This window comes from Gavia stellata, chromosome Z, assembly GCF_030936135.1.
Source record: "Gavia stellata isolate bGavSte3 chromosome Z, bGavSte3.hap2, whole genome shotgun sequence".
NCBI classification, from domain to species: Eukaryota; Metazoa; Chordata; class Aves; order Gaviiformes; family Gaviidae; genus Gavia; species Gavia stellata.
In genome coordinates, this window is record NC_082637.1 from 14,422,353 (window position 1) to 14,441,359 (window position 19,007).

At 35.9% G+C, this 19,007-nt stretch overlaps 1 protein-coding gene across 1 annotated transcript in view; it reads left to right on the plus strand.

The window, feature by feature from the left end:
* The first annotated feature begins 14,338 nt into the window (after positions 1–14,338).
* Positions 14,339–19,007, plus strand: part of NIPBL (NIPBL cohesin loading factor) — a 99,715-nt gene continuing 95,046 nt past the window's right edge. The window contains exons 1-3 of the mRNA XM_059834341.1: positions 14,339–14,417; positions 17,306–17,471; positions 18,617–18,747. Of these exons, the coding sequence (XP_059690324.1) occupies positions 14,354–14,417; positions 17,306–17,471; positions 18,617–18,747 (361 nt within the window). The 5' untranslated portion in view covers positions 14,339–14,353. The remainder of the gene's footprint in view (positions 14,418–17,305; positions 17,472–18,616; positions 18,748–19,007) is intronic.

Consider the following 19,007-nt stretch of genomic DNA (forward strand, 5'->3'; position numbering starts at 1 on the left):
TGAATTGAGGGAAGTCAGTAAAGGGAAGTCAGATAGTCATTACAAGCAGCCATATACATTTCTACAACAGTTGCAAAGGCTGTGACCATTGCTTTGAAACCAGCAAAAAAGTTGCAGGTGTATGACATGCAGTAAAAGTTACTTTGGAAGAATTGAGCAATTGGCAAAAATGTTCTGTTCCTTCAGGGCTTGGGAAGCAAACTTTTTGCTCAGGAATGCATATGCTGATTGTTAATAATGGTTATTTCAGCAGATCAAAGGCATTGTATTTAGTGATCTAAGAGAAGGGTTACTGGAAAAGGATATATCTTAGGAACAGGTAGACTTTCATCTTTGTCCAACAGTGCACCTTATTGGAAACGGTTCGATCTTACTGGAGCTCTTAATTTCTATTACTGTTCATAGCAAAGTTGTAGGTATTGTAGTTAAGATTTTACCCTTTTTATTATAATTTCATATTTGCAAACTGCATTGCATATCCTCCAAAAGAAGAGAAATGGGAGGCAAGTACAACACAAGTAGCAGATGAAGTAGTTAGCTTTCATTAGATAGCAATTGATAACATCTTGTAATGGTAATGTCACGTTACGTTTAAGGCTCAGCTTTGTAGTGCATCATGTACTATTCAGGGTAGTTTATCATCAGTAAAACTCTGCAGGTGTATTAAACGGAAGTTCAACAAAATAGAATAGAAGGTTTATATCTAAACTATTGTAATGTAGACTGGCAATTTAGGACAGTACACAACAGTTTTACTAATTTTTTTTTTGTCCAGTTAGAAGGGGCATGGCTTTGGTGGTTGGAGATGTATTCTTCAGGGATGAACATAGCTATTTTTCATCCTGGTTGAGTAACTGTAGTGGTTGTACTAAACTACAGCTGTGTTCTAATCGGGGGGAAGTAGAAAAGTTAGGTCCTTGTATCCAGTGTTTCCAGTTCATTCACTTCATCTGGTTGCAGAGAGCTTATTTAACCAAAAGTCTGCATATTTTTCAAAGCAAGAATAGGAATCCTGTGGTTCATATCGAGTACTGGCACTTAAAGCTGGAAGTGGAATCTTTTCCAGTTCCATGAATCTGTGAATAGAATAGTGAAGACTGTGTTGCATCCACTAATCACATAGGAAAAAATGCCTCTGTCATTATGGATATTTCTAATTTTGTTTAAAAAGACCATTCCAGTTGGAGACGTTGAGATACCCATTTCTTTTTGCAAGATGCATTTAAAAAGCCTCTGGTGGTTTGTGTTTGGTTTGGTTTTTTGTTTTGTTACTCGTCTTACTTATAGTAAAAGGTATTTTTTTTTAAATATGACTATTCAGTGTACATGTCAACTCTCTTCAAGCAAGTAACTTAATTTCTGTCTTCCATCAAAGTAATACATGAATAGGATTAAAAGCCAAAATTAAAAACTACAACATGGAATAGCTTTGGGAAACAAGCAAATTTAAGTGTAGACTTGATTCTTTGCAGAATTTAGTGCACTTTCTGGGTTACTGATGCTCTTTTACTGTGTGATGACTTTTTTAGCTGTGTGTACTCTTGGTGTGTGGTTATGTGTTAATTATAACTTACTTCGTCTAAAGAGGTTAATGTGGTGAACTTCAGGGAAAGTTTTTGCTTTGTTACTGTCAATGTCAAGATTAGAAATGTTACATCGAAGTTTCCTTGGGGCCTTTGTAATCTAAAAGTCTCACTACTTTTCTTGAAAAAGAGAAAGGAGAAAATGCCTACTTTTAGAGGAGTTGAAAAAATAGAGTATTCTGCAATTGTTGAAAATATTAATTTTGTTAATATAATGTTGCTCAATGGGTTGTTTACATTTTTATTTTTGGAATAGGGAGCCTCAGGTTTTGGGAAATACTTTCTTCTTCAGTTTAATAAAATATGTTGTCTAAATGGTTGAATTGTCTTTGGATTTATTTTGTTGTAGAGCAAGTAAGATAGTTATATGCCAGATATAGTAAAGATTACTGCTAAAGAAAATGAAATATGTAGTCAGTTTGAGTACATCAATTTTCTTAAAATGTTTTTTAATTCCCCCCCAGTTAAATTAAAATTGTTTTTTATTTTAAAATTTAAATGTTTTTTAATTAAATTATTAAAATGTTTTTTAATTCCCCCCCGCCAGTTTCTGAGCAACCTGATCTTGGTGTCCCTGCTTGAGCAGGAGGTTGGAAGTTAACCTCCAGAGGTCACTTCCCACCTCAACCATTCTGTGATTTTGGGGAGAAAAACAGTGAGATACACAAAATCACGGATGCATGAGCACAGTAGTAGTCCTCTATTCCTTCCTTCTCCCTCAAAGAGTCAGGGGAAAGAGAGGAGGGAAGAACGAGTATATGTAATATCTTTGGTATTTGTTGTCATGGACTATCTACCTCATCAGTACTAAAAGGCATTGTTCAATGCATTGTAGAGTAGTTGCAGTGTTAGCTTGATGGTAATTTTTAGTCCTGCCAAATTTGAAGTGACTTGTTTTCTGCTGTTCTTTGTGTTGCATACTGAAAAGGAGAGCTCTCCAGAAATATATGTATGGGCAGACCATGTTTTACAGAGGAATGGGATTAATACATAAATCATGGACATGATGAAGATGATAAGCAGTTTGGGCAGGAGAAAGGCAGGTCAGGAAGCAGTAAGTTTGTGTGTTGTGCCTTCAGTCAGATAAAAGCTGTGTTCGTAGAAGTTTTGGGAAGTGTAACTGTCTTCCTTTTTATTCATTTGTCTTTGTGCTGTCCTCTGAGTCAGCAGAAGCCCTGTTCTGTAAAAGGTCGGGAATCCCAGTTGTAGTTACTGACTGCATGTATCTAAACTCATTCTTCCATCTTCTTCGCCAGTCTCCATAATGTGCACATGCACGTATGCATGCCCACCTGTCTCAGGAACTGAATTGCAGCTTTCTAACTCTGTGACTTGGCCTCATCCTTGGGAATTGTGAAAGACAGCTGGCGAAACATAGACCTAAAGGAGCAGAACAAAACCACACTAGAATACAAAGACATGAAATTTAAAAAAATAAATCTTGCATGTGGGAAAAAGGGCAGCAAAGGATAACTTGTTTGGTTGGTAATCACATTAGTTTCATAGTCTGTTCTGTAAGCTCTTTGGCCTTCTTTGTCTCCTCTAGCTTTGTGCCTTCTGGAATTGCTGTGGAAGGAAGAGGCAGCCGTTACAAAAGGGCTGTGTTCTGTATTTTTCAAAATAGTCTGCAAATGAAGTGAAATTTTTAGCACAGTTTCTCAGTGGGAAAGTTTTGCAGCTTTTTGTGTTATGGATTATGATCCTACTTTGCTCTTTAAAATGAAAATTAAATCTACTATTGATCCCCCGTGGTCTAATCTCTTTATATGACCTGCAGTGTTTTTACTTGGTCTCCAGTGGTATGCCTTGGTTTTGACATTGCTCTCGCTCTAGACTGACAATGGTTCAATCTTGAAATGTCATAGTGAATCTTCTGTTTTCTTTTATTTGGTCTACCCACTTTTATTCTGATTGATAAGTTAGTACCAGAAGCTATGATAGAAATTTACAATGTGAAACTTAGGATTTTCCCTATTTCTTGGAAAAACAAAATTGAAGCTCGTTCACAGATGTATTGTTTGTGTTCAGCTGAACTATTTTAAGATGTGTGACTGAATTTGTCCAAATAATTAGAAATAAAGGGATTACTCAAACCTTGCCTACATAATGACACTTAAGGCTTTTAATGTAAAGTAACAGGAGGAATTAATGTAAAGTGGTTTAGTTGAGCTACATTAAACATTTGAGTTTATATTCTCTTTCAGAATTAGTAACTTGAATTCAGTTGTTTTTATTTTACTGTAAAATTAAGTTGCATTGAGTGAACTCTACTTAAGTATGAAGAAAATTTCCAAACTGGTTTGAGGTCATTAAGTCTGTTAAAGAGAAAACAGTATCAGAGGTGTGTTTTAGGGAATGTCTATGCGCAAGGAGATTTTCTTCAAAGTAGTGTTCTTCATTGTACTTGTTTTATACTAACTGGGTCATGGTAGTCCTATCCACACAAATGTTTGCCTTTTGTTTTGCTTCAAATTGTTACTTCTACAAGTATGCTTTCACTGTTGACAGCTATTCTGTCTTTGTATTGCTGCAGTATCCAGTGGAGGTGAGCTGAGAATGTTTAACATGGACAGGTCAAACACTAAAAATCCCCAAGCTTTTTTGTGCATGGCTATCATAATTTTGAGATTCCACCTGACCATTATTGGTGGAATGTTTGTTTATGCTGTGACATTGGTAATTTCGGAAAATTTGGAAGTTGGGAAGTTTAACGTTGATTGAAGCCATGAGCTTGACTAAGCCTGTGAGCAGCTTTGCAAACCAATTGCTGCAATTCCTAGGTAGCTTTGATTTAGATTTGTAACATTTGCAGGCCGTCAGGTGGGATATGGAAGATTATCAGCAAGGTGAAAGAGACACCGCTTTAGAGAAATGCTTTTCTTGGAACTGTATCCCTCCTTTCAGCACCGTTTGTGAGCTTAAGAAACTTCTGTTGTGTTTGTGCTGCAGACGTAGAAGAACCAGCCACAGCAGCAGCAGTTCAGGATGACACAGGGCACTTTCTTAGGTAACTGTATGACTGCATCCCCAGACCTACAAAGACCATACCTCAATATAATATTTTTCCTAGCTATTGAGAGATACCCGATTGTTACCATCTAGCCCCAGTTGCTAATGATGAGCTGGTCGTGATTTGAGCTTAGCTGATTAACAGTAATTCCAACACAATACCTCCAGATGTTGTATGCTGTGTACTTCAGGGCTTACTAATAACTTTGAATATGTGTGATTTTTCCAGCTGAAGTCTCCATTTGTTTCCTATGCTGTGTCTTTGAGTTCATTGTGCTCCAAAAGTTTAGCTGACTATAACGTTCATATGAGGAAAAGCCTTTAGTGATCAGACTGTGTATGCAACTGGGAAAAAGGAATATCTTGGCTGACTAGTGATATTGTTTTACATGCTTGTTGATAATATCTTTGTTTATAATGTTAAATAGGAATGATAATTAAATAGGACAGGAAGATAATTTTAAAAAAATGCCATAAAGGAAAGAGTCAGGGACTCCTGACACTAATCATACTTTTGTAGTCACAAAATTGTGGCGCTCTACATTTTTAGGATTGCTAGGTTGGATGGTGTATGCCAAAAGTTTATGTAATCCTCAATTTTAGAATGTAAATACTAACTAAAATCAGTTATCAAGTGATGAAAATTTTCATATGTTTCAAGTCTCTTACACAATTATTTATTAGACACTAACACTGCACTTTTTTAGAAGTTACTTTTACACTCATGTTCAATCTTGCCAAGCAACATGTTTTTGCAAGATTTTAGTAATCTTAATTAAAATGTTAAATGGCATTGATTATTTTGGTTTTTTTGTCTTTTAAATCTTAGCGCATTTTCCTTTAGAAAGAGTATATCTTAACTGTATGTTGCATGAGGAATATAAACTACCTCTTGTAAAATGAACGAAACAGAACAAATTTTGGGTAGTAAATGCTATAAAATTACAAAAATAATTGCATTACCAGTAATTATGCAAATGTGTACAGTAGGACAGGACAGTACAACCAAAGCTCTTTATGTGTTTCTGCATGTAGTCCATAAAAACACTGATTTATATAATAACTTTCTGCCTCATAATCATGGCACTTATTTATCTGTAAGTCCCTCAGTCTAATAATTTTGGAAAGCATCAGCTAATTTCAGTTATATTTTACAGGGGGTAGAAGTCCTGTAAGTCCCCTGTTTACAGGGGGTGGAATGCTGCAGCACGTGCTGTCTCTCTTCCAGCTAGCAGCTGAGAGGTGGGAGTGGATTAGATGTGAGGGGGGGAAACTGCGTGTGTTAGAGGGCTGTCATAGAGCTTTTGGATAGAGGAATTGCATCCTTGGGGTAAGGAGATGAGGCGAAATAATACACCAATCCGGAACAGAAGCATCTTGACCACCTGCAGTGCTATACAGCATCTCTCTTAGAAGTTCATGGAGCTTAAGTTGAAAAACAGGCAATAAGATGAGTATTAGGACAAAGGGAGTAACATAATCACAGGTCAATATTAATTCCAATATAAAAAGCCTGTGAGGCGCTTTTGAAATGCAACACACTAAATCTGTTTATATAGAGTTTTACATTGGTGTTTATCGTGGAACTCTAAAGAAAAGTTATACTTGTGCATCTGTTTTCTCAATGTGTATTAAAGAAGCTGGAGGGATTTTAATTGTTTTTCAAAGTCAAAAAAGAAGCAAAAATTGTGTGACTGGAAGACTTGTGCAAGATCAGCTGTTGCCTCAACAGGTTTATTTCTTCCCAGTTTTGTTTTATGAATTAGGTTATGAATAATCTGAGAGAGTTCAAGGACAGAAATGCAAAATTAAAAATTGGAAAAGACTCTTGCATGAAATAGGTTTTGGTTCAGTGTTTAGTCACTAGGTTTTTAGCCTGGTTAAGATCCAACCTAATTAAAGAATGAGAAGTCTTTAAAATACAAGTAAATGTCAGTACACAACTGTTTTTAGGAAAGGGCAGCGCTACTACCAGCTAACACAAATGAGACATTCAGGAAAAAGATGAAAAAACCAAGCTGCTACTTCCTCTCTCATACCTGTCACAACTATTTTATTAACAAAGATGTGTGTGGCAGCCTAAAGCGTTCTCCAATTGACAGAGCTGACCTAAGAAACCCTTTTAATTGCTCTTGCTCTTTTACACATCTCTTAGCTATTTTATTTCAATAAAATGAACTGTATCTAGTATCAGCCACTGCGTGTGTGCCAGAGCAAGCAAAAGGGCTCTGCTCACCAAAAAGAGCACAATTACAGATGTACTTTTTTTGTTGGAATAAAAGTTGCATGTGGAATGTGTAGTGCAGATGGGAAATAATGTATGAACTACTGAAGTAGCTTGGGGTTTTCCATTCATGTTTGAATGTCTCAACTATGCTTAATATCCTGACTGCTGCCAAGCAAAGTTAGGTTTTATAGTTTATTTCTACGTTTGCATCTGCAGGACAAAAAGAATTCAGTAGCTCTCAGTAGTGTCAGGATCTATGACATGAAAGGAGACTCTCATAAAGAGGGTATTTATTGCTTAAAAAGGAGCAGTAATAAACTCCCTGAATAACTGGATTCTCCCCGACAGACGTTTTAGCTGCTTTATTTTGCACAACTGGTGTACATAACTACCCTACTAAGGTGTTTAATGTCTAATAGCTATCAATGTAATTGTGCCTGCCAAAATAGTATGTATTTATACAGGTTAACTTTTTAAAACATACTACTTCTTTGGTTTAGGTTTTGCTACCTCATCAGTAGGTCTTGGTCTTGTATCACTTTGCTAATGAAAAGGAGCCAGTTGTATCTTATTTTGAAACCAGGTGCAAGATTTGTGTTCCATTCACTTAAATTTAATCCCCATGTTTTAAGAAGACGACTGGGCTACCTAACAGTAAGGCTCTTTAAACAGATTCTGCTTTGCATTAGTTTTCTGTTTTGCATGAAATAGCAGGAAATACACTTTCCTGTGGAACACTATTCTTAGTCATTTACATAGTCCCATTGATGCATTGGGTGTTTTCATTGAAAATCAGTAATTCTGAGATTTACGTTTTTCTCTTGTGCTGAAACAAGATACGTTTGTTGATCATCACAACAATTTGTAAATATAATTTGATTTTCTGCAAATTTTTGGGTCAGGTTATGTTGCCTGAAGGCTTTTACGTGGTGCTTAAATGTCTTATTTGTGTATGAAGGACTTGATATGGGGTCATTTTAAAACATTCTTCATGCTACGGCATCCAAATTAAATATTTGAGATGTTATTTTTAAGTGCAGAACACTGTTTATAAATGCATTTTAATTTTTATATCAAATAAAATGAATAAAAAGGGAAAGTTTCCTGTGCTGGAAAGAAGGGAATGGCTTTAACAGAAAAAGTTCCAAATGCTGCTGGAGACCTATTCCTTCTTTTCAGGAAACTGTTCTAATGAATTTTCACACTTTGTAATTGCAAGGTATCAAGAAAAGTCAATGTTTCCTGCTAGGCGTTCGTATAGTATAGTCAGGGAAACTGCATACTACCCATAGGTATCTGCTCTCTGCACATGGCTTAGTCGGTGTGGGTTTGGTTGTTGGGTTTTTTTTGGTTTTTTTTTGTGGAGATCCAGTTGTGTCAGTTCCCCTCCTCTCCTCCCCCAGGAAGAGTTATGACAGGTGCAAAGCACAATTTATGCATTGTTAGTTTACCGTGGTAGAAGTGTGTGCGCTCCTGCATTAGGGATCATCTTCCCTTGAATCCACAGACCTCTCATACTGTGTATGCTTCCATAACCTTTACTGGGGTTTCTCTTGCACTGACTGTGGTGTCATTGCCAGTACTATTACAGGGGCAGCAGAAGCATCAGTGTCATTGTTATGGAAGAGAACAGTGGAGACCAAAGGAATGTGGCAGTAGCCACAGAGGAGGAAACTGGCTGCTCTAAAATTTTTTTCTGAAGGTTGCTTTATATTAAGAAGCAACTTCGAAGTGGCCCAGTAGAGTATTTTTCACTAAGGTTTCTTTTTTTAAGTGGTTGTAGTTTGTAGTGATTTGAGCACCTACTATTGGAATAGTTTTAGAAAAACACATTATGCTAATATTGGTTTAGAAACTGTACTAGGTCATTTTTATCTCAAACTTCTTAATTTTTCACTTGCTTTGTCAGCATCGCTGATTCTGCTGGCTGATGACTCTGTGAACCAAACATACGGATTTCACTAGCACGCCGACTTTCATCTGGTTTTGTGCTTCTGGGATTTCTGTATCTGTATTTTCAAACTTAATTTTTTGTAGCCAGTATTGTAGAAGATGAAACTATTCTGTATGTGCTGTGAACTTCCTGGTTTTATAAATGCTGATGTGTTTTCATGGGCTTTTATTGTTAATAATGAGTCTAGTCTTCTGGATTTCTGACACCACCCCCACCACCCCCTACCTCCCTTTCTCTTCACTTCCCCTCACATGCTGCAACCACCCCCCCTTTGGTTGTTGAAGTTAGATTCATACCAGGTGGCTTCATAGTTTCTTGCATTACTATTTTAACCTTAGACAGCTGCATCAGTGATTAATTACTGTTCACTTCCAATACCGACCTTTTCTGAGACTGAATTGGTGGTAAGCTGCTTTATATTGTGAACGTGTGCGCTTTGTGGTCGTCCCCCTCCCGCCCCCGGTACTGAAGTGTTAGGCTGTGTTTTGGCAACCGCATCTCCTTCCTTGGTATTTTTTGGAGTATTTTTGAAAGCATTTAGTTCAGGAAACTTACTGGCATTGTATCAAACTGTAGCTCTGGTATAGAAACCAGAAATCTGCCCTCTTGTGGGTAAATCTGTATGATGTACCTCAGTCACAGTATCTTATTTGAATGAGAACTAGAGGATACTCATTCATTCTCTTTCTGCCTCTCTCCCTCATTCTTTAAGTGACGATTTTTTCTTTTTTCTTTTTTTTTTTTTTTTAAGGACAGTTTATGGACTGATAACTAGCAGAGATTCATGTAGGAACTAACAAGAAAAGTAGTTTATTGCAAAATGTGGAAGTTTAGAACTGGCTATGGGCAAGGCTTCTTGAATTTCTAATAGCATGTTTGCTTATTTGAAAGAAAAGAAAGGCCACTGCTCACCTAAATTATAAAATAGCTAATACATGAGTTGTACTGGTTTACCTTGAGTGTGCAGCTGCAGAAATCAACTTTGATCATGGTGCTGCGGTTACATCAATACGATGCTACTCAACATATAAGAAAGGAAAACCACTTTTTAAAGTATTTTCATTCTAAATAAAACACAACTGTATTTAAAGTATTCTATTTAATAGAGACCATATACCATAGCCCTTCTTTAAAATTTAATTTTAATCGACCTCATTTTGTCTCTGTTCTTCCTCTCAGAAGGTCAGTCATATGTAAGTTAGTGTTTAAATCCAAATATGTCATAAGTTAAAGAATACCCTGAAGTATGGGGAATGAAACATTTAAGTGTACATAGGAAATTTCTGAATCCTGAGGTTGGTTACTTACCTTTGCATTACTACTGAGTCTGTGTATTACTGCACATAAACAGATTTTTCTGTTTATTTTAAACTGTTCTCATGCATGCACATACCTAAGCTGTGGAAGAACTGATATTTTTGTTAAGGAGACAAGAACGTTTTTCAGCCAAGAGGAACGTTTCATAAATGCAGAGCTTGAACCTTTGTATGGTAACCAGTGGTCAGTCTTCTCATCATTTCATTGACAGTCAGACACTGCAATATCTGAAAAAATACAGTTGTTTGGTTTTTCTTGGATTTTTTGTGGGGTAATTCTTTGCTGGTTTGGGGTGGGTTTTTTTTTCCCCTTCTCTGATTGTAGTTTCTCTTCTTTTCACTGGACAGTCACTGTCTCTTTACCTAAATTGTTCACAGCTTACTTCTATCCTTTTTTTCCTCCCTTAATTTTACCCATGCCTGTCCATTCTCTCTGAAGAGATTTTTTTTTTCTTGTTAGTTTTCCACTCTGCCATGAATCCAGTACTATGGTGAGAAATGCAGAATATATGGAGAAATGAGTTGTAGAGAGGATCCACATGACACAGCCCAAACCTTATGCCACTGAAGGCAGTCAGAATTTTCCATGTCCATGTTACGAACTGTTTTACCAACCACATATTTACTTTCTACTTTAAAAAAACATCAACACAAGAACACCAAAGCCCAACAACCCACAACATTTTAAACTCAACATTTTGATAGGAATTTTCTTTGGAATATTAATTTGCAGTAAAGGAGAATATACATAATTGGAAAAAAAAAGCCGGGGGGGGAAGAAGATAACATAGAGAAATAACACCTCAGATGTATGTATGCTGACATTTCACTGTTTTCCTTTCACTGAGAGGTTCTTTGTATCACTCCTTTGTGCACTGTAGTCTTTTCCTCCCTGGGAACATCTTTTACAATACCTGTTGTTTCTTATAAAAAAGCAAGAGCCTAAATACATATATACTGAATATACAAGAGCTCATTTGCATATATGTATATCGGATTTTGACTTCTCTGTTTGAACTGCTACACTACACTCTGATGCATTGTATAAAGCTTTCCAATGCAGCAGTTCTCCGATTTCCTTGATTCAGCTAATATAACTAACACTTTCATTTTTTCAGTCTAGAGGTAGAAATGCTGTACTACTGCTAATAGCTGCTCTACAAAGCTGATAATGTAAAATTTTCTAAATATTGAAGAATGTTGATTCTTCTTGATGGATTGTGAGCTGCTACAATGTAGTACTTTTAACTGTTGTTACAGTTGGGGAATGGAAAAAAAACCCCAACACAACAAAACTTGTTTATCACTCAAGCCATTAATTGTTGCACGCTGTTCTGATCTTTTGTATGAAAGAACCTATCTCATCTTCAGCTGTCAGTTTTTTTCCCCTAACTGCTTATTATTTTAAATTGCTTAAATGAGTGAGTTTGCTACTGTTCTCAGTGACATCAAATTTGAGTTCTGGTTTCACTGGATCTCTGTCTCTAGTTCTGGAATTGAATCCCACCTTGTTTGCCAGTTGTATAACAGACATTATTTTGCTGTCAACACAACAGATGTAATATTTGGACCCAGATATTCCTATGTGGTTACATCACTTTCTCTTTCTTTTGTTTACTCACTTCATCATATTTACAAAAACTTAGTAGCTTAAGAGACAGACTTACTGAATCGCCATGCTTAGTTCCCAGCTGGTGCAGGCAACTACATCCTGTCCCTTCTGTAAGGTTTGTATGATCCATCTTTAAAGTAATGGTCTTGCTTATCTCTACTAGTCCTAATGGAACGCTGTTCCAGAAAGTGGCAGCTCTGATGGTGGGAAACTCTCTTCTGATTTTCTTCTTGCTTGCATTCATGCCCTCATTTATTGTTGTGTTATCATTGCCCTGTAGCATTCTTCCTTTGTAACCTTCTTTGACTGCCTTAGAGAGAGCAACCACATCCCCTCTTGACCTTTGTTTTGTTAGCTAAACAAACCAACCCCATGTACTCTCCTCTTACAAAGAAAGTTTAATCTTCCTCTGACCATCTTAGCTCACTGCACTTGCTCCACTCTCAGGTCTGGACCTGATAAGAAACCAGTTCAGGTTTCTTATCATGTATGTGTGGAGAAGGTTTCTAATTTAAGAGTCTGTTTTTGGAGGAATTTTTCCTGTTGAATATCTGTATAATTTAATTATTGTGGCAGTAATACCAGGAAAGAATTTGAATTAGTAGTGACAGACTGATGTTTACAGGTAAATCTTCCTGATCACCTGGAAGGTGATCACCTGGAAGGTGATCAGGAAGGGAAAGTGAAGAGATTTTTTTTTTTTTCTTGTTTTTTCATTGTGTCTCTGTTACACACAGGATTTCCAGTAATACTGACTAGTGACGTGGGCTTAGTCAGCTTTGAATCAGTTTCAGTCAGAACAGAGATCATCAGGCATGACGTTTTTATTGTACATATAATTTATGTGTGAATGGTGTTCTTTAATTTCATTAATTACTAAGCTTTCAATGAAAACTTAAAATCTAAAAATGTTAGCTCCTATGGGTTTGCTGTTCCAGACTCATTGTGGGAAAAGTTAGGCCCGCCTTTTTTTTTTTTTTTAGAAGTATTGTTATTTGTTTTGGGTAGAAAAACCTCGAGTATCAAGTAGTATTTGAAAATGCTCTGGGTGTTTGAAGACTGTTTTCTCCTGGGTTAAAAAAACACAAACGCAACCACCCACACAGAGTATCTATCTGTAGCAGTTTCCTTAACTAGATTTCTATACCTGTAATGTACTATATTTTTAATAAACAAATGTTATTTAGTGGTGAGAATGGGACTGTGGCAGGTGCAGCAACGGAAGTCAACTCATTGTCAGTTCTGTTTAACCTCAGTGTTGGTGTGTTTTTCAAAGAATTCAGTTGTGTGTAAATAGGGAAACTTTGAAAAGTTAACTTCAGTGGTTCATTAAAACTTTGAGCAGGAAGAAGAGTTACAACATTCAGTTTCCTTGTCTTGCTGGGAATCTATATGTATTTATTAGCAGTGGTGTCCTATATATTGCCATTGGTGTGGCATAAGAATGCATGAGATAAAAACTACTAAGGAAATGACAGGGATCTTTTGGTTTGTATGTGTTATATATGCAATTCTCCAAAGTGTTGACTTGTAAAGTAAGTGTAAGCAAATCATGATTTCAGCATCTTCAGTAGATAACATAAATGCTTACAGAAGAAGTCTTTTTACTCTTTCTCAAACTGTTAACACAGGTGCCTATGATAGGTAACTGCATATATATCAAATTCCTTTAATTTATTTTGTTTGTCTTCAGAAAATACCATATTCAATTTTTGTCATTTCATTAGCATAATAGTGGATTGTAATGCGTGATCTTTGTAAATTTTTGTTGTTTTAGAACTGCAGCTGAAATTATTGTCATGACTTTTTTTTTATTTGTTTTTTTTTTTAGCAGTGTACACTTCGTTACAGTTGGGATCTTTATAGTTAGTGAAAACCAAGTGAACAAATTCCTTCTTCAGTAGTTGAATATAAACTGTACTGTTTTACAGGAAATAAACAAGCTAGTTCAGTGGTGGCTAAACCTTTTCTTTTTGTGGAGAGGATGATACAGTTTCTGGTAATAGTTTGACCAGACAGTGTTTAATATTAATGAGATATTTTCAGATAAATTTTGAAATAGCTACTACTGTTAAAATATGCTAAGATTTTGTATTTGTCACTTTGTTTACCTCTTGATTTTTGCATCTGTAAATTATTCCTTTTATTTTTTGCTAGCCACCTCTTATATGAACAATATGTCCTCCTGCAAAACTGGGAAGTGAATACAGCAACTAATTATTTAAACGGGTTATGCATTAAGTGCTATCCACTGCAGTATGAACTAACGGAAGTTTTGTTACCAATTTTTGAGTTGGTACTGTATAACCTGAGCAAATTTTCTTTTGATTGCCTTATCTTGCATATTTTTTGGTGAAGGGCTCTGCTTCTGACAATAGAAGCTTGCCTTTTGATTGCTTAATACCATTTGATATTTAAAATCTACATTGTTCTACCCACTTTTGACAAAATTTACTTCGTATGCAGCTGAGGATATGGTCTTTGTTTCATTTATATTACTGAATTTAAAATGCTAAAAAAGTAAACTAAGAATTTTCATTTGGTTTTGTTTTGTTTTGTTTTGTTTTTTTAGTGCTTGGGAGATGGGAAGTAATGATAGCTGGCACCTGAACTAAAATATCTGTGTAGGCACTACTATCCCAGAACTTCAGGATGAATGGGGATATGCCTCATGTTCCCATCACTACTCTTGCAGGGATTGCTAGTCTTACAGACCGTAAGTACTCTTCTTTTTCTTGTCTTTGCTATGCTGTTTTGTACCTCTTCGGTAAATACATCCATTTTCAAAATACTAAAACCAGTTTTATTTTAAAAGTTCTTAAAGGTGAATCTGTTCAAAATCTGATTTGCCATTAAAAATGTTACTTTTGTCATTGCTTGAATTTTAAAAATCTTTTCAGATAAAACATGCTAATTTAAACATAAAATGAAATGTAGGTTAAAAAAACCCTTAAGGAAACCCAAAACAAAATATAGGAATTAGTTGTTTGTTTGGAATATCGTTCAGTAGCATATCTGGGTACACCACAAATAAGGAAAAACATAAATGATAAAATACTTTTCTAAACCATACATCTCATTGTCTTCACTGAAAAGAGAGAGAGAGATGATTAGACTGATGCTCAGCTCAGTAAAGAGAGTTGTGTGGAGTATGCTGAAACCTCATTCCTTAGTTTTGGACAAGGTACAAAAAAGTTGCTCTAATTAATAGGTGGAAAGAATGGCTGCTAGAATGGAAATAAGCAGCTGAACCTATGAGTCTTCTTTCTTAGCTGTTCAGCCTACAAAAGGAGCAGATGGGGTGTGTGTACTGTCTTTAAATATGTCAGGAAGACAAAATGCAAGGAAAGGAAAAGCACTATTTACATTAAAAGCTGATACTGGCACAAACCCAAATGGTTATAATGTGACCAAAAATAAATTTCTAGTGAAAACTAAGAGGAGATTTATTATTGCTATAATGAGGTCCTAGAACAACCATTGCAATAAGAGCAGTTGGGACAAAGATGCATCTTGTTTATAAAGTGTAAGAAAGAGTTTATGCTCAGTTGTCTGAGGATAATTGGACTCAGTGACCCAGGTGCTTCTTCTGAGCTCTTGTTTTTATCATTATACTGTTGAAATTCAGAGACTTTCCAAGAGACACTGTAAGTATATACCCAGCAATGGAATTTAACTGGCTACAGTAAATAAAGCAGGTGTATTGGAGCAAAAAATCCACTTCTTCATGTCCTTCTGAAGTATCAAATTAGAAGATGCTGCTTGTGTATTTAGATGTGTTTATATGTATCATTATGTATGTCTAATAATGGACCATCAGGGTACAAATAATAAGTTTCCGGCTTTGGGCAGTTTTCCAGCATTAAGTATTTGCAGGTAAGGTTCTAAAGAAAGTCAAAAACCTGGCAGAAGGCACTGGCCAGACTCCTGGTGCAAGAGTTTCTTGAAACACTGAACTACCTTTGGTGGGATTAGCCCTTGCGTTAGGTGCGTTTGCTTCTTATTCTGTTGTATTTACATGGTGTTTAGAAATTCGGGAGCAGCTGAAAGAGCCAGGATTGTAACTGCTTGACCTTATTTTTCTCTGTGTGAAAAGAAGTAACTGGAATTGGCAAGATCTGTTACCCTGAAAACATGGAGGATACAATGACTAGAGGCAGTAGAGTAGGCTAGTTAACTAGCTGAATTTATACTGTTTTAATAAATAAGTTTTGCTGATCTTGCTAATCTTTCCAAGTTTCTGGCATATTCAAGATAATCTGATGCAAGTAATGAAAGCTAGCTATTGTAATATATTATACACTTCTATCTGAATTGCAATTTCTAAATACGATAATGATACACATTATATAGGGTAAAAAATACTGGAATCCCCCCTCCCCCCGCTTTTTTTTTTAATAGGGAATTTCAAAATATAAAAGAGCCAAAAGACTGTATTTCACTTAAGTTGTTTTTTCTGAAGCTATTTCTAATGGTTCAGTTTAAAACCCATATCTCAGAGCTGTAATGAGCCTGGGAACTTGAAATTAGAGTCAGCTTGTTTTTGTGGGCCCATGAAAGTGACTTTTCTATGTAGCTAGCTTTTTGGCCTCTTCTGGCTTACTCTTGTCTGTGTAGCTCTGCCAATCATCTGGTCAAGGCTTCTTATATGGTAGCCTGCCTTATTACACCTGTAGAATGCCCTCTGAAAGGACAGTGTGCTTGTTTATAATCTGATTGAAATATTGTGATGGGTGTTTTCCTTAAATCTTTTTACCAAGATTTGTGAATAGGTATATAGACTCAACTGACATTTTAGTGATCATACCAACCAACAATACTAGCCTTTTCTTGAGAAGATGACTTACATAGGAATAAATACAAGAAGAAAAGAATAAACTGAGAATTTAATTAGTGTTTTTGATGGGTTGAGGTTTGTTTGTTTGTTTGTTTTTTTAATCTATCCTGACCATACAAAGTGGGAACACTAATTAAATATGAAGAGAAGAGTAGAAAACTTAAGGTATATGCTCAATGCACTTACAGTACTTCACACAACTACAAGGATTTGGATTTCCTTCCTTTATCAATGCTTTTGGCTCCAAGGGAGAGCTGCTGTAACAAATAACTCAATATTCTGGAATGTTTAAAAGTATGTATTTATTCATAATACTTGCCTTAGGACAGTTAAATATTTACAATAATATAGTAATATAACTTGTGGACTTGACTGCATTACTTTGTTTAAAACAGAGTCCTGTCTCCCTGTCTCTCTCTCTGTGTCTGTCTCTCTCTCTGTGTCTGTCTCTCTCTCTGTGTCTGTCTCTCTCTCTGTGTCTGTCTCTCTCTCTGTGTCTGTCTCTCTCTCTGTGTCTGTCTCTCTCTCTGTGTCTGTCTCTCTCTCTGTGTCTGTCTCTCTCTCTGTGTCTGTCTCTCTCTCTCCTCTCTGTGTCTGTCTCTCTCTCTATGTTAATGATAAAAAAAAATCTAGAAATCTTCCCTGTATTTTAAATGTAGTTGTCAAGTTATCTTTCTTAATCGCATGCGGGAGTAAGAACGTGTCCATAATTGTATGCTTGTGTCTCATGAAATGATTCTGAACTCTTTTCTGTTTTATGATAACAGTTTTGAACCAGCTGCCTCTTCCATCACCTTTACCTGCTACAACAACAAAAAGTCTGCTTTTCAATGGACGGATAGCTGAAGAGGTGAACTGCCTTCTGGCTTGCAGGGATGAAAATCTGGTTTCACAGCTTGTCCACAGTCTCAATCAGGTGTCAACAGATCACATGTATGTATTTTGAACTTCAGCTATAGCACATCACCATCCTTACTCCTTGAAATCAAAATTAACTGGATTGAGAAGGATGTTTGTGAGACTCTGAAAATTAAAACATGCATTTTTTTTATTAGGCTTGCTTAGCAGATAACTGCTATGTGAGTCAAATGTTTCAGTCAGAACGTTAGTAATTGTCCGGAAGCCCTTATGCATAACTGAGGGGGTTATTTTATAGATCTGCCGCTTATTCCATTCTTGCTAGTTAGAAGTGCAGACTTCATGGTGTTGATTGTGCAGTACTCATTTGTGTTTCACTTCAGTTAAGTTGTATACCCAGTATTACACAAAAAGAAAATTTTTTGACACATCCATGTAAGACCCATGTCAATTCTGATTAGGTGTTGAACTTAAATATTTTAAGAACTGAACCAGCAAACATGCTAATATATTCTCTTTTTATTTTTTTGTTTTTTCTTTTTTTTTTTTTCCATTTTTCCCTGGTGTCCTTTGAATTGTCTTATGTTGAAAACCCTGTCTTTTTCCTACATGTCCAATCAATTGTTTTCATCAAATGGAAGTGGCTTTTTAAAGTCCTCAAAGCAAACAATAAGTGAAAGCATGGATGCATTTATAGAAAATCCATTACTTTTTTTTTTATGGTTCAGAGGGAATCCTGTATGTCAAAGATATACCAATTTCCCTTTTTAAAATAAAAGGTTCTGAAAGCATTGGACAGCACCCTGAATGTTACACATTCATGCATGTTATTTTCATTCCTACAATAATACTTTCTTAATGTTATGCCAAAGAGTTCTTTATGGGAGAAGATCACAATATAAAAGTGGGCATGAGAAACTTTTTATAAAAATCTGAAACTGACAGCCATGCATGTATAAGTGCTTAGTAAGAGAAAATAATTCTGAAGACTATAGGAATACTTCTTCTGCCATTCCTTAAAGAAGAGAGGAAGAAAAATAGAGGCAGGGAACAGTGCTTTGCAGACTTGGGGTTTTTTTTTTTCCTATATTTTAACAGTTAATTGTCTTCTTTCTTTTTGGTTTTGTTTTTTGTGGTTTTTTTTTTCTTTACTTGACTCATAGTTTCTTATAATTTGAAAATGCATTTGCCTCTTTATTTGCTTACTTCCACAATTCCAGAGAGTTGAAAGATAACCTTGGCAGTGATGATCCAGAGGGAGATATACCAGTCTTGCTGCAGGCTATCCTGGCAAGGAATCCTAATGTTTTCAGGGAGAAAAGCATGCAAAACAGATACGGGGTACAAAGCGGTAAGGATTTTTGATTTTTTATTGATTGCATTTTATGTTGTTCAGTAAGTTTAGGGGACTGATAACAACCACAAATATATACGGAGCACAACTGTGATATTTATGCCTTACCTTGTATTTGATAGTGATATAAAGCTATGTACCTTGACATCTTCTATGAGCAATTGTATTAGAATAAGCATGGAAATAAACTCTACCAGGTATTTTTGTAGAAAATATTTAATTTCACTACAAAGTTTAATCTCTAGGATGAGTGATTG